General features: G+C 38.8%; 1 protein-coding gene across 18 annotated transcripts in view; it reads left to right on the top strand.

The window, feature by feature from the left end:
• HDAC9 (histone deacetylase 9) overlaps positions 1-22,507 on the top strand; it is a 491,400-nt gene that overhangs the window by 251,542 nt on the left and 217,351 nt on the right. For 11 of the 18 annotated variants that reach the window (XR_007505862.1, XM_049799085.1, XM_049799083.1 and 8 more), the window contains 4 exons: positions 10,689-10,930; positions 11,896-12,046; positions 14,252-14,378; positions 16,339-16,460. Coding sequence is in view for 17 of the 18 variants with exons in the window: in XM_049799085.1 (XP_049655042.1) it covers positions 10,689-10,930; positions 11,896-12,046; positions 14,252-14,378; positions 16,339-16,460 (642 nt within the window). In the remaining variant the exon portion in view is untranslated. The remainder of the gene's footprint in view (positions 1-10,688; positions 10,931-11,895; positions 12,047-14,251; positions 14,379-16,338; positions 16,461-22,507) is intronic. The other 7 variants (XM_049799072.1, XM_049799084.1, XM_049799076.1 and 4 more) reach the window with 3 other exon arrangements.

The following is a 22,507-nucleotide window of genomic DNA, read 5'->3' as shown; positions in this document are numbered from 1 at the left end:
TTTCCAACGCTGAAAAATTACAAAGACAAATGTTTGCCAGAGTGAGTAGAAATGTCGGTTTCTTTCCTATACTTACCATCATAAGTCCCTAATTCTACTTGCTGATTAAGGTGACTAAATCATAAATAAACTGAAGAAAACCTGCTGTATTTACAGTTTTGAGTTGAGCCAGCATATGTCTGAAACAGACTTATGAGTATGGTAGTGTCTTGAACTCAAATAAAGAGTAGTAAGTTGGATAGAAATATGAATATCGTTCTGATTATGTCAATTATTATTTTTTGATGCCTTGAAATCTTATTAATCTGAAGTCATACAGGAAAAGTATACAAATAGGAATTTTGTTAATGAGACTTAAAGCCAAAAAGGTGATTTTCTTATCTCAATAAACGGAACACCAGTTAAGTTTTGTTTTCGTTGTGTTTGGTATCCACATATATCTGGTTATAAACTATTTGTTAGTGATTTCTTCTCTTCTCAGTGCTTTTTCTGCTCATTCTAATTTTTAGTTGATCTGAAAAACCAGATTGACTCCCTCTGGTGGTTGAAATAATGTCTCCACATTCTGGAGGGAGCCTTTCAGAGATCCCTTTAGTCTGGAGAGCACATATCTTGAATAGTATTTTCTACGTTTAGTGTTACATCATTATAAAAAAATAGCAATAGCTTTTCTTTCTGTCATAGATAGTGCAACGTTAGAGGTAAGTTGCTTTTGCTATCTGAAATCTTCTGAATTTAGGGCAGATATTTACAGCACATGTTTTCAAGGAATCAAAGTAGATAGTCAAGTAAACAGAGATATGGACACAACAGGGCTGAAAACATTTCCTGTGGTGAAAAGAGAAAAAATAGGAAAGGAGGAATTTAGATAAGTAGTGTAATAGTGATGATGCTAATTATGTCACAGAATTACATGAACAAGATGTTGTATACCTGGCTTGGGATTTTTTTCAGCTCAAGAACATTATTTGGTTTTAGAAGTAAACATCTAAAAGTTTGCCGGTGCCAAGACACCTTTTTGCTATAAAATGGAAGAGTTCTGCAATATTTAGGTTACAGCTGTGAACCTGAGATGTCTGTCTTCTTTCTTCAAGTAATTCCCCCAAATCCCAAATGGCAGAATAAGAGAGAGATATTTTTTGTGATTACTTAATGCAAATGATTATGGTTTGGATCTATACGCTATAAAACCACAACTGTCTTCACATTAATGAGACAAAAGTATAAGAAAACATCCTGGAAGACTGGCATTTCCTTGCTTGTGAGTTCATAATGCCTTTTGTATATTTTATGTAATCTCTTTTACTGGAGTGCCTGCCTTATGTAATGTCTTAGTAATGGAAATGAGGCCATCTGTATGGTAGTCAAGGTTGTTCCCTGAAAGACATACTCTGTCTGCAGCAGAAAATAGATTGAGTCAAGACCTTTAAAACCTTCACAACCCTTTCATCAAGCTGAGAGGGATCTTCCTCAGAAACTCCTCCTTTCTTTACAGCAGCCCATCTTCTCTGCCTATTGACATCATTATCCATCCAACTTTGGGGTTTGACTGCTGCATAATATTCCCATCAGCTGGATTGCCATTGTTTGTCCCTCGTCATATTCTGCCACTCCTAATTCAGTTCTGCAGTCTAAGCAGCTCTACCTTTCCTTTGCTTTACATCATCATTGGGACCAAATCTTTCATTTTCTCTGCCTGACCCTAGTGTTTTCTCTATGCATGATGTAATCTCTTCTGCTGCTAGGTGTCAGTAATCCAAGAGGTGGACTTCAGAAAAACGGCAAGCCAGTGATCTAGTATTATTTATTCATTTTATTTCAGTCACTAGGCAAATATAGTAGGTTTTTTATGTGAGCAGAGGAAGACACACTCCCCTGAGTATGCTGCAGTCCAAGGCAATGTGGTACAAAGGGGAGCAGAACAGGAGAAAATATATAATACAAGCAAATACACCTTTGCTAATAAACATCTGCAATTGTTAATTTTGCATAGGATACATAAGAGTTTTATTTCTGAGCTAACATAGTAAGTAGTATTGAGTTGCCAGTCTCTGGCTGGCATCTCATTTGCTCTCTCATTAGAAAGATTCTTTAAAAAGTACTATTATCCTTCTGTTGGATTTTTCCTCTCCTCTGTGGGAAATTTCAGTTTGGTCCTCCCTTTTTCTCTGCTTGGGATCAAAACCATTTTTAGCCCCGTGCTTGTCAAAGATCAGGACGTTCCATAAATACTTATTAAAAACATGGGAATAATAGGAGGTCTTTCTTGATTTCCTGGGTATAGCAGAGAGGTTGTGAGCTTAGTAAGTTACATGTACATGATAGTTTTTGCTATGCAGTAAAAAAGAAGAAAAAAGAAGACCCTAAGTATTGTAGCATCTTGGGGAGCACATACAGCTGCAAAAATAAATAATAAAAAAAAAGGAACTGGAAAATATTATTTTCACTGCATTTTTGGGATCAGTCATCTTTTTCCCTAAAAAAACAAAGTTGCCAACAGTTCCTTGAAAGATTTGCACTGCATCTTGCCTTCCAAGGGTTTCATTTGGAGCACTGGCTGTCACACCCCTGAAATAGCAAAGCTATTTGGGGATACTTGTTCAGCAAACCTCCGCCCACTGTCTGATTGCCTGGAGCATGCTGCCCTATGATACTTCAGGATATACCTGCTGGCATGCCCAAATGGTGGCTGTCTACCTTTGATATCCTCACTTCAAAGAAAAGCTTTTTTCCCCCTCTCCTCTTTCTCTATGTCATCCACTTGGGATTAGAATAGTGGTATCTGCACTGCTGGAAATTATTCAGCAGGTGTAAACTCGACATTGCCACCAACGTGCCTGCAGCATTCACAGGTGGAGAAGAGATGAAAGAAAAGTAAGTGAAAGTCATATGTTCTGGATGTATTTGGTACCACTTGTAGCAGTCTCATATTGTCTCTGGATAGGGGATGAGGCAAAGACTGTAGCGGGTCTCCAGAATGCCTCATGGTGCCCTTTCAGTCATCCTTAGCAACCTGGGGGACTTTGTGCACTGTCTTTTGATGTATAATAATACTGACATAATTAAAAGCATATTGCCTTTCTCATGTGTCTGTAGCATCTATCATCATACCTGTTTTTAAAAGGGAGGTGAGGGGAATCCGTTGTATCATGTCTGCTCTTTGCTTTTTTTCTTAGCATTTCAGGATATGATACAAGAATTATGTATGTTTGCAAGTGCACGCACACAGATTTATATCACATACGCTTTCATTTTAATTAATTAATTGTAAAGGCTTTAATGAAGTGACCAGCAGATAGCGATAAGCTGGCACCTACTGATTTGAAGACATTATACCTACTTAGTTCTGCAACCGCTAAGTGGTGCTGCCGCCAAATCAAACCTTACTTGGCATCTTCAGTATGATCTCACTGACAGTGGTACTGATCCATGCACAGAAGATACACAGCCAAAAGAATGCTACTTTACATTCTTCCCTGTCATTTCTTGTGCATGCATGCTATGAGGTGGGCACATTATGGTCAAACAGGCTAACCTGATACCATGTATCAACAGCATAATTAACACTGATATATTATCATTGTTTAGTAGAATCACCAGAATGTCATAGACTTTGGAACTGCAAAGAAAGTTACGTGGAAATTCTACATTTTTAGCCATATGTGCATTTATCTTTGACATGTTTTTATTTTGCCTGCAACAGTAGCATCTAGAATTTAGGATATTCAGATTCCTTATATCAAAAAGGCATTTTCCAAAAAGTGAAGATATGGCTGTGTGCTGATGGGTGTAGAGAATGTGTATGTAAGAGTTCTCCTAGCTGAAATATAAAGTAACTCAGAAACCCAAATATAGCTCAGCTTGGATTTCTTGATAAAAGATGATCCCAGGTTTGAGTTTAAAAGCATTTCACATTCTGATGTGATTTACTGGGTGCATTTGCCTTTATTTGTGCGACAGAAGTAGTTGGCCTGAAATTTGAATGAACTCTGGCAGGCTCGTAAGTGGAACTTTCGCTCGTGTACTCAGTAGAGAAGAAACAGCGAACACTGTAACATTTAAAAACTTCCTGGCTATAACAAATTAGATGGCATTTATGTTTGTGTTTGTTATGACTGTTTGATTCAAAAGCCTAGCTGCAGAGAAGAAATCTGATTTTAGTAAATCAATATAATAAAGCCTTTGATTTTTTACAAAAGCCAGCTAGCTGTAACTTCAGTGTTGGTATTTCAAGGTCTCTCACTGATATTTTAGAAGTTTGTGGTTGTTTGAGCTTCCTTTCCAAGCCCTGGGGAAATAAGAGAATGGTAAATCAAAGCCCAGATCGCTGTTTGCATTTATTTTACTTCTCATTATGACATGTATGCAAACACTTAAAAGAAACAGGGAAAAGGTATAATCATGATAAGATCCCTTTTATAGAACAAAGGGGAATAAATTTCTAGTCTAATTTATTACACTTCTCCTTAATACTATAAACTCAACTGAGTGCCTCATCAGGTTTGTCAGTTCAGTTATACTTCTGATTCAGTGATAGTACTGTTTAAAATAATTAGTGACTCTTGAAGGATAATCCAAGAAAATAACTGGAAAGTATTTTTTCTGCTCTGAAATGTGTCCTAATTTCTTGTCCTTTTCCTTTCCAAGTGAGGAAGTTTTAAAAGTACAAATTGCAGTCGAGTACTTAACTGCCATAAAAAGTCATCATGTTGCCTTTGAAAAAAATCTTCCATTTGCAGTTGCTGTCTTCTTTCTGCTTTCCTTGCCTGTGACAACCAAAATCCAGAGTACGATTGAGGATATATAACTAATCAAAAACATTTAATAACATTCAGTGAAATCTAAGTGACACTTTTTTCAGCTTGGATGCATCCTTTAGCGTAATTGTGAGAGTGGAGAAAAAATTCTGCTGATTTTGAATATTGTAAAAAAGTTTTACAAGTGTCATCCTAAATCTGGATGGTTTTGTCCCCATATTAAAATGAGATGCTCTCAAGGCTGTCTTCTTTCAGCCCTATACTCATGAGAGATTCTGTATCAAGCTTCTCAGGTGGCATAAAGAAGCTTTGCCTATATTGAAGTTAACAGAGGAATGACAGATTATGCCAGCTGAGAATTGAGGTACAAGCTTTAGCCACCAGAGCTGGGATGATAAATCATCCAATGGGAGGTAACCTAACCTTTCACAGTTTATTGATCATCTGACTTGTACTTCTGATGTCACTAGTTATTCTTAAAATTTTGTCTTCTTGCTCCTGCAGTCTGCTGCACAGGTCTCGCCATGGCACAGCTTCCCCCAGAAAGCCGCACGCCACCTCTCCTCTGGGGAATGGGCTCCAGATTATGAGATTTTTCTGCAAGTTTGAACATTGAACAATTGCTGTAGTAGTTTTCATGCCAGACTTCGTCCTCTTTAGTCACGGCTATTCAAAACCACGTTGCTCACTTAATTTCCCAGCATCCTCACAACGGACACATTGCTCCTCTATTAGCTCTTTATTTACACTGTGGCCTCACTACCACCTTATCAGTGTGCCAGGGCTGCTCTTAGATTACAGAGTGAGCAATGCTCCTGTAATGCTGCTTCTCAGCACAGAAAGCTCGGAAATTTTAACTCCTTTTCCTGCACTCTATCTCTGGTCAGCAGCTCATGTCTTATTGCTTGGCCGGTCCTTTTCTGCCCCGTCTCCTGCCAGTTACTTTGTGTCTCACCTGCCTGCCAAAGTTTCCCTCCTATCCTCTGTTCCTTATTCCTGCAACTTTCAGCCTCCTACGGTATTTCATTTTTTTCAATCTGTGTTCAAAGACACTGTTATGGCTTTTCAGGTATCAGGCTTTTCAAGTCCTGAATGAGGTGGCACATAAATCTGGAGAATTCAAGGTTTAAACTGGAGCATAAATTTAAAGTATTATCTTTATTGGGGTGGGGAGGGATCTTCCACTCCTTCCACCATTTAGAGCTCTTTTCCTGTAAATTCCTGAGTGCTCTGATTATGTCATGATTGACTGATGGCTAATCCTGTAAAAGGGAAGTTTTTTCACTTTCTTTGAATGAAGAGGCCAAATAGAGGCAGTTTCTTTTTCACTAAAATGTGCAAAACTGTTCTGGTTTGTTTTCATTTTATGAAAAGCATATGAAAACTATGAAAAGTACTGTACAAGTTAATAATAACTTCAGGTGGGTCCTGTTTTGTAGAGCAGAGTTCAAAAGAGTACCACTGGTATAAACAGCTCTCCCATTCTCTCTTTTCTTTGTCATACTTCACCAAATTGATGTCTGGGGTAAGGTGTAGCCACTTGTTTTGGCAGAACGATTCTTCTAGATTTTACTTGTTTTGATGTGTTTTCAGGAATATGCTTTTACTGCCTAATACTGAAGTTGATAGTTGGAGGAGCTTGTCATTTGTTTCTTGTCACGTGTAATCTTCATTTAGCATTCCAACTTTTGTAGTCCTCCTTGCTCACTTCATAAACCTTAACTGCTTCTCCAGTAAAAGGCTGCCTTGGATGACCAAGGCAGGAGAAAGGTCCTCACCCACTTCATGCCCTGTTCCTCTCTCCAGCCTTTCTTACTGTCCCAGCCCAACAGTGTAACCAAGAAATTCCTTTGGGAAGGGGTTGGCTTGAATCCCTGCAGTCCCAGCAAATTCACATGGTTCCTCTGATAGTAGGAATCATAAATGTACTAGATGAGATGTTCTGGGAAGCCAGTCTACTAGAATTCTTCTTCATTGCATCTCAGATAAAGAATGGTGACTGTTCAGCTGATGGCAGCATACCTTGTTTAAGTTCCTGTTTTTAAAGATGGCATGAATGTCTGCCAAGAAAGGTAACTATAAACAAAAAAAAAGAAGAATGCCCTTCTTGGGAGATGATAGTAAGCAAGTGGGCTGTTTTATTTTCTGATACTTTCCCTTAGCACTTGTGATTCTGAAGATTGTGTATTCTAATACACCAGAAATTGAAACTAGTCACAGGAAACAAAGCTTGAAATGCCATCTCTCAGTGAAAGACTTACAGTTTTTCAGTGATTCCCATTTTAAGGAATGGTTTCAAAAAGCAAAGCCTCGGGGTTAAAACAAGCTCTTTTACCTTTTTTTACATATGCTCCAAGCATCTCAATCTATTCAACAAGAACAAGCATGCTGTTTTGCAAGTATCTTATTTTCTTTCCGCAGAATGTCAGAAGCACTGTGGGAAGTGCCATCTATGCAATATAATTGATACAGACGCTCTTCTGAGACTATTTTTGTTGTTATGTTTCAAGATAAAGGCAATTGGGTATTTTTAGGAAAAATAAATACATACGCCTTTTGCAGTGTGTTGTAGCTGAAAATTAAATATTTTTCTACTCAGATTTTGGCATATTTCCTGGAATCACCGAGCTTTCAGTAACGTTTTTAGTTAATATTCTGCAGCCTACTGTTGTGTTCACCGCAGCTGACATGAGCTCAGAGAGTTTGTCTTTATTTAACCTTAGAGAGGAATCCCAGGCTTGTTCTGTAGTCGACAGAGCTGTTAGGAAGGATCTGCTGCAGACCGCGGTGGAGAGAGTGCAGGCAGGGTCCTACTCTGAATCGTGCCTGCTACAACATCGTTCCATTGGTGATACGGGAAATCCTGCAAAACAAGGCTCCTTAAAGTGAAGTTAGCCTTTATCAAGCTCTGATTAGTATTTTCTTACATTATCCATCCTTTTCCTTCTTTGGCTAATATCTCGATGAATCCTGTTGTTGAAGTCCTGTATCCCATTACTTCTTGTGATGTTTGGAAGTTGAGGGCACTGATTAGGATGTACCTTTTCGACCTGAAAAATACGTACATCCTTGTGTAGAGGGGGTGAAAAAAACATAAAAAGCCCCAATGAGAATAAACATCCTGCACCACCTTTGCTCTTTCGAGACTTAAAGTTGCGTTGGGGTGGCGGGCGGAAAATGCTTCCACTAAAAGTCAAAGCTTTTAAAGACACTCATCTTGATTCTCTGCTCCATTACACATTTTTCACACTGATGTAGCTCCACGGGGCTGCTTTGTCTCTTTCTTGTCAGCTGGTAACAAGTGAGGAGAATGTAAATGGCCTGTGGCATTAGGACTGCCTAATAGACAGTAGCAAACCATTCAGTTTGATTGGTGATTTTATAGTTACTTGTTTAAAATAACTTCATTGATTAGGCTGACTATTATCCAGCTAACTATTAGCTATTACAGTTTTAAGACAGCAATTACCCTCAAAAGTTAGTATTCACTATGTCAGCAGTTACTAGTAGTATTGGCGGTAACCTTACTGTTAGCAATATTTATGCCAGGAAATAAATGCTTGTCTTATTTGTCAGTAAAAATTGGCATTTAAATAACATGAAAGATTATGTATTGATTTCTATGTATTCAAGCATCTAGAACTACCTTAATGTTTATTTTCCCCCACATTAAGAAATGAGGTAAAGTTGAACTTGATGAAGTAGATATTCCAGCACTAGATTTATTATTTGACTGTGTGAAAATTCTTGAAAATGTGTATCTTATCAAACTGAGCCTGATTTCAGCTGTACGTTTTACTAATAGTAGAAGGAAATTTCCATCGTTAGAAAAATCTGGAGGCCTCCCCTCACGAGAAGTGCTCTGAAAATGAGGAAGCGGGATGCTTGTCAGAGGTAGGAAGTATAATCAGCCTGAATCGCCATGCAGACCTGTAGGGGTTGATTTGTAGCCAATATCTGCAAAATAAACTGCGGGGTTCAGTTTGCAAACACTATTGCAAACCAGACCCTGCAGGGTTTGCCAAGCTCCAGTTACTATTATTCCTCCTAGTAAGGCTTATTATCCTGTCACAGAAGATGTAAGAAAATCCATCTCTCCACTTTAAACATGATAAGCCTTTGTCACCTACAATGCAATTAATGTTAAAAATAGAAAAGCGCCGATGATAAGATTGTGACTTGCAGGCAATGAGCCATTGTCCAAGTACCGGAGACTTATCTGGAGGGCCAGTCAGCCCACACGGTTTGCTGTCAGTTTGCTGATTGCCGTTTCTGTCCAAGTTTGATGAAATATTCATGTCTTTGCTCTGCTCGCTGCAAGCACTATTGATTTCTTGTATAAACGCGGCTATATTTAGTCTAGACAAATGGAATGTGGATTGCTGCTGAATAAATGGGATGAAAGGCTGGGGGTTTGCCTGTCCGTTTCTCTTGGTCTGTGGCAATTATTTATAATCAAGAGTAGTTTTTGTAAGTTAAAGGTGATTTTTTATAATTTAGTGATTAGTCTCAGAACAAAAGTAAGCACATAAGACACAGTCGTTCTGTTGGGGTAGCAGGTTAAGAAGGCAAATTATGCTTTGAGGTTTTACCATCACAGTTACTAGGATTTAAAAAAAAAAAACAGCCCAGGAAATTGTATGTTTCCAGAATTTTGAGAAAAAAAGAACATGATCAGTAGAAGAGATTTGGTGCCTCGTCTCTTATTTGTATAAAACTTTTTACTAGTAGATTTGATCGTACAGTTGCAATTAAGTTCTCTCCATTTGCTGCAGTTTCAATTTTTGCTGCTTCAATTTTACTGCTCCTGCTTGCTAGAATATTTCTGTATCATTTTGGTTTTCTCCTTGAAAAAAAATACAGCTGTAGCAGAGCAAAGGAGAAAATATGCTTAAAATCTTGTTCCCTAGTCATTTCCGACAGCATGTTTGTTTTCAGTTAATAATCTTATTTTCCAGTGAAGATAGTGGAGCAGTAGGAATGGGAGCGAATGTGTTTGTGTTCCACTGTCCTCTCGTGGATGGAATCAGAACTGCTGAGCTTTAGCAGAGACCCTCAGCTGTTAGCTAGTTTTTTGTTCTTTTGAAATAGATAAAGTTACACTCTGTCTCTTCACTGAGCTTTACAAGTATTGTAGTGAAATTCATCAAACCTCTCTCTTCTGCTGCTTTTTAGTCCCTTCAATTTAAATAAGGAGATAGAAAAACGCATAATTTTTCATTAAGTACTTTAGGGCTAGATTAACAATATATACCATTGCTGCAACAAATAGGAATAATTCAAGATGTTTTCATTTTTTTACAAGCCATACATAGTATGTTATGTCTAATCCAATCCAAGCATGGTGGACACTTTTCAAAAAGCTATATTAAAACTTCTCAGTTTCTGGGTCAACTTATTTTCCTATAATTTCATATGTGTTATTCCTATGTGTTTGCCAGGTGTATTTACATGCAGTAGCTATATAGCATTAGGTAGCTGTTCATGTGTAACAGCATCCTCAGAAAATCTACACGCTGCTTTGGAAAATCTCTTGCAATGCAGTGAGAACTGGACGGCCTTCATCTTACACTGAAGAAGTGCCCTGAGTGTTTATTGTGAAGCATTGATAGTGCCTAGGATATTCTCACTAAATGTTGCTCCATTAGGCTGTGACATTAGGTTTTAGAACTGGGTTGCTTGCAGAATATTAATCTGGGAGCATTTTTGCAGAGAATGGAAAGTAAGTGATAAAATAAGTTGTAAAATCTCCAATTGCTAGTAGGAATGCCTGAAGTTTGCATACAGCGTAAAATGCATTAGTGTTTTGTTAGGTCTGTACATTGAAGCAGTCTTTGAGTGAAATTGGTCTTTTCCCCAGCAGGAATGATCTCTATTTTCCTTCTCCAGTTATATTTAATTTATATACATTTTGTTGTTTTCTTCCCACAGTGGATGTAAAGTCGGAGGTTCCCGTGGGATTAGAGCCTATCTCACCATTAGACTTGCGAACTGATCTCAGGATGATGGTTCCCATGGTGGACCCAATTATGCGTGAAAAGCAGCTACAGCAGGAACTACTTCTGATCCAGCAGCAGCAGCAAATTCAGAAACAACTGCTGATTGCAGAGTTTCAGAAGCAGCATGAAAACCTGACCCGCCAGCATCAGGCCCAGCTTCAGGAGCACATAAAGGTAGCAACATTTTTCATTTATCCCTCACTTTATCTGCAAACCGAATATGCTTAGGGCGACATGAAAAGGGAACGTGCCTGAAAGGTTCACTGTGACTGGCAGATGGTGTTTGAGTGCTTATTTCTCTGTATTTGGGTGATAAAAGCCTTTTCAAGCAAAACTGCTAGCACCGACCAGCGAGTTGCTCACAACAGACCAAGGCAGTACTATGAGAATCATCAAGCTCATGAAGCCACCACATCCACAGAAAATCAAACTACCTATTTTACAAAGCTGGATTTTTCAGCCAGACTTCAATATGGCTGTCTTTTCTTTTCTGTATGTGCAGTTTTGAGTATATTAAAAGACTGCTTTGGGGGGCTACTATTTGAGTTTGTGCCCACAAACCAAACTGATAAGCAAGTGCATAATATTTGCATTTGTAAAATGGAGGCAGGCTCTGAAAGTGTTGTGTTTTCACTCTTCTCTGAACTGCCTCATATTACGTAAAAAGAAAATTATATATGGGGTTACATGCACTATGGTTGGATTGCTATAATGGATTTTGACCATGAATTTATGATCTTGCCTTTCTTTTCATTTTTTTTCCTTCTGAGCTACTTGCCATTATGCTACTGTGCTAAGCTTCTGCTCGATGGAGCTGACAAACACAGCAGAGCACAGCAGCCAGAGTTGGGTGATGCACTGGCAAAGAACCCTGTGCAGTTTCCAGGCTTCTTTGCCAAAAGAGAAAGAAGTGAAACCAGAGCAGCAGGCTGCTAGCTGACATTAAAATTCATTTTAGTGACAGCCAATAATGCACTATCCCGCTTAAAAGACTGGGGAAAGTCAGTTTAGAGATGAAAAGAAGTGTAAGCACAGAAGCAAGCACTGATACTCAGTTATTCAAGAGGGTTGTTTTAGCCAGGACTGACCTAGAAAACAGTGCAAACTGCACTTTCTCATGTCTTTTTGTTCTGTGCAAGTTACAACAGGAACTCCTAGCCATTAAACAACAGCAAGAACTCCTTGAAAAAGAGCAGAAACTGGAGCAGCAGAGACAAGAGCAGGAACTGGAGAGGCATCGCAGGGAACAACAGCTTCCTCCCCTCCGAGGCAAAGAAAGAGGCCGAGAAAGTAAGAGCCATTGTACCATGAATCCTAATAAGAAATTGATCTATTCCCCTTTGCTTTCTCCCAGCCAAAATGGACGATGAACAGGAACCCGAAGCAAGCCTATTACTGTGTGAAATACACAACTAGAGAAGTTGAGGCTGTGCTTGCAGAAAGGCAGGGCCACCTGCTGCACCCACAGAAACACATTTCTGGTTTGTGTGCAGACTTGGAGGACTGTAGGAAAGCACACTTTGACAGACCTGTGTATACGTCTCTCAAGAATCTACCTCTTTTTATAAAAAAAGAGGGAATTTGAAAGCCTAAAGCTTCGCTTGAGAACTTCATTCTGAAGAGTTTATTTCCCAATACAGAAAGCACCACAGAACAGCAAAAAATCAAATTACTTGCTGATTAACTAATTTGAGCATTGTTTCAAGATTGAAAATATGAAAAAATATTGAAGAATATCTTTGGCTGGGACTTCTGAACACTTTTGCTAGTACTTCTTCAAACTGCCTTGTGTTTGTTCTTGATGCCATTTCATGAGGCCCAACCAAGGGTTATTTCTAGCTCACGTATATCTCAAAGGCAAATGACAGATATAAAGGATACTGTTAGAATTTGGTGCTCACTAGAGGGAGACAGATACAAATAATTCTCCTTCATGAGGTCAGTTTAAAAATCAGGTTGAAGTACATTGTGAAGGTATTCAAAATGAAGCTGCCACCAGCAGATACTGTTACTTGCCCTGCTAAAGGACCACAAGAATTAACTGACAAAGACCGAAGCAGAAAAGAGCTGTACATTATGCTCCTGCCTTTTTTTCTTGGGTGGAAAAATGTATCAGTTCAACAGTTGTACGTGTACCACCATATCGTAGGCTTTAGAAATGAAGGTGTCTACGGTGCTTCCAGTACTTTGGTGAATGATGAATCTCTGCAAGCATCACCAGCTTATTGACCTAGCAGTGGGAAGGTGGCAGAAACTGCAGGAACAAAAGGTTTCTGTAAGTGGTATGAAAAATCAGCCTCCATATAAACAGTTGGGCTTTATTAGTGCTCCCACCAAAAGAAAAGCAGTGATGTGAACTCAGTGGTTCCCTTCTCAGTATGGCTTGCTGGGTGGCTGTTCAGTATGTAGCTGCCAGCCAAGCAGCGCTTGTGACCCCCCCAGACCCAGACCCAGCATTTTGCTGCTGATGATGATCTACTTAATGACTACAGGAGGGAAGACAGGTGCAGGAAGGGGAGTTAGGGTCTGAAGCTGGGGGGTAGTAGAGGTATTTTATGGGAACTGGGTCATAGGGGGACATGCTCACCAGCTAGCTGTGCTGTGTCAGGGTTGGGTGACCAAATACTTAGAGTATCAGTATGCCTTAGTGCTGCTACTCTACAGAAATGTTTTTTCTTCCCTTTTTGGTCACTGTTTATGGAAAACTGAGAGAAGATTTTTCTTCTTCATGCTTTTTTAATAGAGTATTATGGCTGTGAGTAAAGAAGCATGTCCCATGCTGCAAGTAGGAATTGGCAGTTTAACCTGACATTGACATGCCCTACTTCTTGTACTGTATTGAGCTGACCACCAAGAGAGGTCAAACTGCACTGTGTCTTCCTGGTGTTTTGGTCTTTCTGTTGGTTTTGTGTTGTAAGACTAGAGTTATCAACTAAGACTCATGTTTCAGACTGTGGTCTGTCTTCCAGACATCACAGGTACAGGCTCTTAAGTGGCTTGAATAAAAAGGCTCACTGCTGGCTCTTTCTACAGCACTCTGCTCATAACCAAGACAGTGTTCAGAGGACAGTTTTGGTGTGCTACCACTATTTACTATTTACTAAAAGGTAGAACATTCTTTAATGCAAACTCAAAGTGACCTTTTGTCACTATCTTTTTAGTTCTATTCTTGGTTTTATATTTGGGAATTATTTGGAAATAATTTAAATTCTGTGGATATATCTGCCCTGGATGAATAGCCTCATCTACTGTTGAAATACTCCTTATGACTTCACTGAATATCTGGATTATGGCCAACTTCAGTCTTCTACAGACAAACAATTAATCTGAATGTTATCTCATTTTGATGGATTTCCAACAATATTTTTTATAGTTTATAACACTTGCAGCAGCAAGACTCAGGCTTTTTTTGTGTGTGTTTTGTTGGGTTTTTTTTTCTTTAAAAATGTAATTTTTTTAAGTAAAATAAGATATGTTCAATTCTTTGTGTCTTAGGGGCAGTGGCCAGTACAGAAGTGAAGCAGAAACTTCAAGAGTTCCTGTTGAGTAAATCGGCAACAAAAGACTCTCCAGCAAACGGGAAGAATCATTCCATGAGCCGCCACCCCAAGCTCTGGTACACGTATGTTCAGTATTAAGCTGTTTTCTTGCCTTGTTAAGGTATCTGTTAAAACTTCCCAGAATGCTTCTTCAGCAGGGGTATTGAGAGTCTGCCTCCAGAACAAGACAGAAGTTCAACTGAGAAGTCAGCAAAAAGTCAGAAGTGTAATATTTCTGGTTGAACTAAAGAGTATTTGGGTGTTCAGTGATGAGACGAGAGCTAAACAGAACAAGATGCTTTCAGAAATTTGTATAAAGTTTTTATTTCAACTGCTTCATCTCTTGATGCTATCACAAGTTTTACAACTATACCTGTCATTTTTCCAAGTCTCTTCAATTTTTGTAGTTAGAATAACTTTGTGTTTGATTTACTTGGATTTTGAATTGATCACAAAACTTGTTTCTTCTTGAAGAGATAGTGCTTTCCGGTGAAGTTACTTGAATGGTGTAAGTACTCACAAGGATTTTGAGAAGGATAGCAGTCATTTAACTTTTCTTACCGTGATGGATTTTAGTATCCAAAACTGCATATTCTTATGATGCCTTGGCCTTGATAAGAATCTGCTTAGACCATTGAAACAAGTGACTTTGTCGAGTCCTGTAACGGGCCTATTAACATTTTAAGATTTTACAGTTTTTATCACAACCCCCCTTTTTTTTTTACTGATTAATTCCTTTTTAACTTTCTTATTACAACAGACACATAAGTCATTCCAACAAAATGAACTCTGGCTGTGTTTCTGAAAGACTTCAATGTTATGTGCAAATTGGCCTTCAATAGGATACACAGAAATGCATATGGTATACTAGATTTCTGTCTTGTGCTTGTTCTCTTTAAAAAGAATTACTGAAGGCCTGCCCTTGGAGTTTCCATTCTGAGCTAATCAGAGCATTGTGGTAACAGTACTTAATATATAGTTACATTGTTTCTGGTGGTTAATTTTCTTTTTTTCCCCCAAATAATGTGTGAAATTATCTTGAGTATGTAAGATTTCTGGACTAATAATCCAAGTTTAGTTCTGAGACTTCAGATGAGTGAGAACGAGGAGCTCTGCAGAAGATGTCTTCTGCTACACTAAGGAAAGTAGTGCTTCCTCTCATGGTAGAGCCCCTTTTGACAGGTGTGTTATTAACCACACTACATTGGAAAGATAGGGAAAGACTCTGTAAAAGGCCAAGTAAAATTATGTTTAGATAAACACAAAGTTTGAAAGTTTCCCTCCTTTCCCTCTCTCCCCCTCTAAATAGGAAAATCAACCAACCAACCAAAAAAACCCCAAACCCTGTATCTGGGCCAAATGATGCAATTTCTTTGCAGTTTGCAGTTTCTGTGTTCAGAAAGATCTACCCACACTATTTCTTTCATCCAGCAGTTGTCAGAAAGCACTCTTCAGCTTGGAGCTTCTCTGCTGACATGAGTGCTATGTGCTGCCCAGTGGTGCACTCACAAAACTTACAAACTGAACCAAAATGCAAGGTTTAATCTACCTAGAGCACTAAATATTTTGGGGTTTTTTCCCAACAGATAATAACAACTTGATATTTCTGGTTAGTTTTATATGAGGCCCCCTGCCCTGAAAATCCCCCGCATTTTCATAGAAGAGGCTAGATCAATGTACATCTATTTGTACGTGATAAACAAGACTTAAATGGCTTTTGCTGTGCCTCAGCTGGTTCGTATTAAAATGCAACAATCTAAAATGGTCAATTCCCCAAACTGGTGACAGATCCTGTCTGTAGGTCAACGTTGACTGTTATCCTATGTGACTTTTATAATGAGTGCAAAAAGCGCGTTCTTGGGAATCCCGAGGAGTTCCATAACTTACTGTAAAAGTGAAATTGGTTACATGAGCCTGTGGTTTGTGCACACTTAGACAAACGAGAACATAAACACAGCTGAGACATGTGTACAACATGTGTAGATAGTTACTGCTGGTCACCTCAGTGACTGCTAATTTGTGACCTCTCCGTGTCTGCTGCAGGGCTGCCCACCATACCTCACTGGATCAAAGCTCTCCACCCCTGAGTGGGGCCTCGCCACCGTACAAATACACTTTACCAGGAGCGCAGGATGCCAAGGATGATTTTCCACTTCGTAAAACGGGTGAGTTAGCGTAGTTTATTCGAGCCCCTTACCCAGCAATTCTCCCACCCTTTATTTTAACCATGCTGTCCATCAGCAAGGCACATATCATAATCCAAAAAGCCTGCTCAGGATGATACTATGGGTAAGTTCAAAGATCCTGACTGCATCTTTACAATGTTGGACTGACCACATGGTATCAAGAGTCGGTGTTTCCCAGTGCTAACAGCTAGTGCAAGCTTCAGTCCTGATAGATTTAGTTTCTAAACAGACCATCATTTCATGGATCGTTTGTGGCATTATTTTCTTTGTCTCAATATTACCTCTGGGTTTAATAGCGCTCTCTCTTTTGCATGGTACATACAGTGTTGGTATGCTGCCTTTAGACAATGTTTTTCAGGACATTTTGAGGAGAATTCATGGAAAGAGAAGGAATTGGATTAATATTATATTTTGTGTCATTGGTTGTCAAGGTTTGTAGGCATATACGCATACACATGCACACATTTGTGTGTGCTTTTTACACATAGGAATGTATAATATCATACAAGAAAAATGTTCATTGGAACATTTCAGAATGTTTCAGAGGATTTAGCAACTGAACCTTTTGTCTTGATGGCAGGTGAACTGTAGACTTGACTTTTTCTGCACCATAAAGAAAGCTAGAAGGATGGTGGTGGAATCCATGTGGGCTGTTGCCTCAGGTCCTTGGTGCAGTGACCGGTATCCAGGAATGCAGGGAGACGCTAAGAGGAGGGGGGAAAAAAAAAAAGAAAAGAAAACATTAGATCTCTTATTGCATGAGTCTGCTGTTGAGTGATATAGTTACATTCAGAGAGAAAGTCTGACCCCCTACTGTGCTAACAGCCTTTGAATGTGATTTAGCCACTGGGAGATTGAAAACTAACTGCAAAACTGGTACTGACTTGAAAAGAAGTGGCATTTGGAACCAGCATACATTCAGAAAGAAAATCCAGTCTGTATCTAATACTTTGGGGCAGACTCTCTAAGCTCATATTATATCCCCAAATATTTTCAAAGGAATGAAAGCATGAAAAGCAAAATGCTAATTTATTCTAGCTGAATTACTCTTTGTACAATATGGTGGCAATATAACAAGATTCTATAAAATCTTGTTCAGGCTATTCAGTCACAATAAGCCTTTATGTGGTTCTCTGCTTAATACCACTGTACAACATACATTTTCTGTGCCAATTGAATATTCATTTTCATTTTTTTTAAACAAAAGGGTACACTATACATCTTCTAAATGCTGTGAATTCATCTACATGTTTTTGAAATGCAAGTTTTAATTTTTCTTCCATGTTTATATATCTTAAATGTTATGATTGATATTTATGATGTGTCAGACTGTTGATCTGTAAAACAAAACATTTTCAAACATTGTAACAGTAAAGTTCTCGTGCAGCTGCTAATACTTTTATATCTCTGTGGGGGTTTCAAAATATTCCTTAATTCAATTCCCATTGTCTGCATAAGACGACTATAATATAATTAAATCCAGATGTTTTCTATATGTTATTCCAAATATTTGGGCATGCAATGCATCGGTTCCAAAATTGAACAAAGGACATGATGACTCTCTGAAAAGATATCTACAGAATAAATAGACAAATACTAATATAATCATTAGCATAACCATTTCTATGACATTTACATAGCGATTCTGATAAGCAAATATAAATGAAGTGTACAACATGTTGCATGTTAGCAAGGGAGTATATTTGATAGCTCTCCACATCCGTGAAAACAGCAACTGTTAAATATCCTGTTTACACGTCCAATCTGTCTGTATACTAGAGTTGTTTAATTCCAGCCTTCAGCAACATCCCCGCAAAGGTTGCAAAGATTGTTCATCAGGTTGAGAGTAAAAGCAACAGCAACCAGATCGACACAAGTCAAATGACCCTAAATTGATCTGGGTGGTTATAGGCCCATCCTCCAGGCAGAGGGGACATTGTGGAGCCTGTGCCATCCTCATGGGACCTCACTAGACAAAGATGTCCCATGAACACTCATGTATATGGACAGGCTATAAGCCTGCAGAAATCTGACCTTTGCCATGAGGGGCGAACCTCTTTTCCTTTCCTTTAGGCTATGAACGCTTGTTGCCACTGGCTCCTGGTAAACCCTCTGTGGTGCTGAACCTGCATGAAGTCAGCAATTCATATGAAAGCAGACTTCACATTCCTTTCAGCCTTCAGAAAGGAATACCTGTTGTGGGTTTTAATTACAGCTTTGTTTTGCTTCTCGATTTTATTTTCCATACTCATAATATAAAAGGCAGAGGTATCTTTCTCTTCTCCAACTTTAATATAAATGCTCTTGGAAGATAATTCTGATTGAATCGGTTACTCTAAGATCAGATTTAATGGGCAGCAAAGCTGAATGATTCTCTCCTGACACCCTAATGTGTTTTTCAGTGTAAACCATGAGTCTTGCTTGCTCACTTTCTTGTTCAGTAATTTATTTAACCTTTGCTTAATTAGTCCTGAAGTGGCATCTCCTTACTAATCTTTTAAAAATTAATTCAGAAAGACTATGGTAAAGAGGAAAATATTCTGTGCAGCTTTTACTCTTCTAGCATCTGGAATGATGGGATGCATAGATAACTAGGGAAGGACGTAGGAATCTTGCTCTTTCTCTGTTTACAATTAGGTACCAGAGTTAACATCCTGGTGCAGTGACTACGGTTACTCAGTAACACAGTGAGCCATGTGATTATTCCTTTCTGTGCAAGATGCAGCAGAACTTGTCAGCAGTGGCCTTCACACAGCTTAGCTGCGTGGAGGATTGGGACTGTCCTAAGGGCTAGAGGCCAGGATATGCAGCTCTTTGCACAGCTGCATTCAGATGCTCTGTGTTGACAGACTTTCAAAAGAGCAGAGCACGGGGACCTATTGCTTCATTGGACAGATAAATATACCATAAGGAGAAGCTACACATCTGTAGCTAAGAGCAGAGTTTAGCCTAAACAGCATAAGATCAAATTTTTAAAATGCCCACGATTTTCACCATGGATACCAGTCATAATGTGTGTTTTCAGCAAAGCACCCGAAAGCCTGAGCACCACATGGCTCATTAACTTTCAATGAGACTAATGCGTCTAAATTACCCAGAGAGGTTTGAAAATTCCTCCCTATTACTGAATACTTTTGAAATTCATACTGACTGTTGTAAGAGCTCTGATGGGAGCTGTGCTCTTTTGAAGACCTGATCATTTAATATGGGGAAGTTTTGATTGTTGAGCTCCATAATTCTATGTCTGTCTATCTATCCGTGAAAATATTATCTGCTTGACGAGGTTACTGTAAAACTAACAAAAATGTAGCAAACAACATGATAGGGTAGAATTTCTTTTCAAATGAAGAGTTTTGGGGGTTTTTTTACCCTGTTGAAGTAAATGCAGAAATTCTGGCAAATGGCCATACCATTTGCATTTTCTTCAATTTGTAACGTTTAATTTTCTGTGCGCAAGTGTTGATGCAAACCCGCAAAAGCCAGTAATTTGCAATAAAGGTTAGCTCTCTAACCAAAACTGTGTGCTTTTTTAAAATGTTGCTATAGGTGGAATTTCTGCATTTTGCCTCAAGTTTTGGCTTTTGTTGGAAGAAATTCCGGGGACATCATCATATCAAGTATAAACTATTTTTTCTTTCCTGAGTTTAGCACAATCATGGCAGAATGGGGATGTCAATCAGTATTTCTATTTATTTTGGTTTTATGCCAGCTGAATCTTTCCTTGCTGATGGAGTTTTAAGCTTACAATTGCATTTGCTTGGGGATCTGAAGATCACTCACAATAGTACTATTTGAGAAGATGTTTGTAGCTCGCTTTCCAAAAATTGGAAGCATGCTCAATGGAAATAGAGCATGGGGGTTTTTTAATAGTAAATAGTACAAGGTTCTTGCTTGGAGGGGGGAAATTATGAAATTTCATACAGGAAAGAAGAGGAGATGTAGGATTGTTTAATATTGTGATGAAAGAGAAGAAGAAGGCTGTGCTGGACAGTCATGAAGATCACTTTGTAAAAACCATATAAAGTTAACCTGATTAGGCAGTAGAATAACAGCATAGCTCTTGTGTAATGAGAGTGAAAGATTCCTGAATAAGAACTCAGCAGTTGTATTTTTTTTTAAAAAAAAAAGAAATTAATTAGAATATTTCCTTACCATTATTCTTTCTGCACTTAGCGACTCAGTAATTTACTGAAGCAGTTGAAACTGAGAAGAAAAACATTTTGTGTGCAAGTTCTTCTCCCTTTCCATTTTGTGCCACCAAATTCCATTTCTGTTTGCATTTTCTAGGAAAACACTCTCCTGTGAAGTAACAGTATATGAAAAAGCTGGATTTCTTTTGGTCTTTGGTAACAAAAAAGGCTTAGAGGATCACAAACCCTCAATTACCAGGTCTGCCAAAATGAAGAAGTCAAGCTCAGTAGAGAGAAGCATTATTTTTCTCCGAGTTTATGAGTGAGCACAATAAATGGGAGAGGCACTTTTTTAATTGAAGCAGCGAAACAAGGCAAACATGATATGATTCTCCTCATTTTATCCCATTTTTCAGGGATGCTTAGCGTTCCTGCCTCTCAGAGTCCTTGTTTTCCTGGGTCTTGACAAATTTGGACTAGGTGATATGCCCAAAGGAAATCACTGGTGTTTATCACGGGGGGGGGGGGGAAGTATCCTGATTCCCAGCCCTTCTCTTTCTTGACTTCTCTTCCCATTAATCACCAGACTTTTTTAGCCTTCCTAAATTCACTATCAATAACTTGAGAGGACATAATTAGTAGTAAGAGGTTTTAGAAAGAGAAGAAACTTTCACTTGCAATTGAAGAGTGAATCTGAAGCAAACTGTTGTTAACAGCTTCTTCCGGATTCATGTAATGAACAGGCCAAAACAGAGTTCAGCCCCTGGGAGCCAGCAGCTCTAAGGAAATGTAATACCCTCGTAGCTACTGTGCTGGGCTGCAGTCATCTCGGGTCCATCAGGGTTCTGCAGCCTCCTAAGCTGGGGGTGAGGAGGGATGCCCTGTCACTCGAATTTAGCTCAAGTTAGAGGGAAAATTTTTTGAGATAGCTTAAAACTAAGTAAAATGAATGCTAGGGTAGGCTTAATGACACTGTCAGAGAGAAAAGAACTTGTGTATGTATGCTTTGGTGTCATGAAAGCTGCCAGGGCCTGCACCAGGATTCAACAGGAGTTATCACCAGGGTGATGCCTGTAAAGACCATCATCACCTTCCCATCAGTGCAAGACTCTTCCTCTAATATATTTTATTTGTTGCTTACTTTGTATTGCGGGTAGCGAAGGTGTTACGCATGGGCGATTCATACTCAGTTTCAAGATGACCCAGATAAAGGTTTCTTCCCTGTATTTCTGTTTTAGCAAAAATCCCACTACTTGTATATACATCACTTTCTTTCTTGCCAGTAAGTACTCTGTTGTGCTAGATACTGAACCTTCGTGATGGCTACACTAATTACACGATCGTGGTCTAAATACTGTCTTATTTCTCCTTTTACTGCCCAATGCATAGCCAAAATTGAATTACAAAGTTCTGCTTCATGTGGTTGCATAAAGGTTTTCTTACACAAACCGTGTATGTTTTCAGAAATGTTTTATAAATTAGCATTAACAAGTAGTTTGCGTAACTTTTGGATAAGCAGGTAATCGGATACTAGACACCTTTTTGACTTTTGAACCTAAAGGAAACAGCTTATATAAGGAGCAGGGAGCAGTCCTAAAATCTAAAGCATTTTAAGAGCATAATGTCCATTGAAAATGAAGTGGAGTGGTTTTAATGGGCGTTTCAAAATCTGTTCCCTCTGGATAAATAAGTTACAAAATACTGCATATAAAATCTCAGACTCTTTGAAGTCAGTTGAAACTGTCCTGCTTGATTTCAGTGGGACTAGGATTTTTCTTCCACTGTATCTAGGGCAGAGACAGTTGAAAACTTTTAGAAAAGTAAACAAGAACATCTAAAAGATGGCAAAAGAGAGAGAAACAGACAGAGAAGTGAAAAGTGGAAATCACATGGTAT

Source organism: Accipiter gentilis, chromosome 4 (assembly GCF_929443795.1).
Source record: "Accipiter gentilis chromosome 4, bAccGen1.1, whole genome shotgun sequence".
Taxonomy (NCBI): domain Eukaryota; kingdom Metazoa; phylum Chordata; class Aves; order Accipitriformes; family Accipitridae; genus Astur; species Astur gentilis.
Note: the sequence above shows the minus strand (reverse complement) of the source record. Positions and strands in the feature narration are given on the sequence as shown.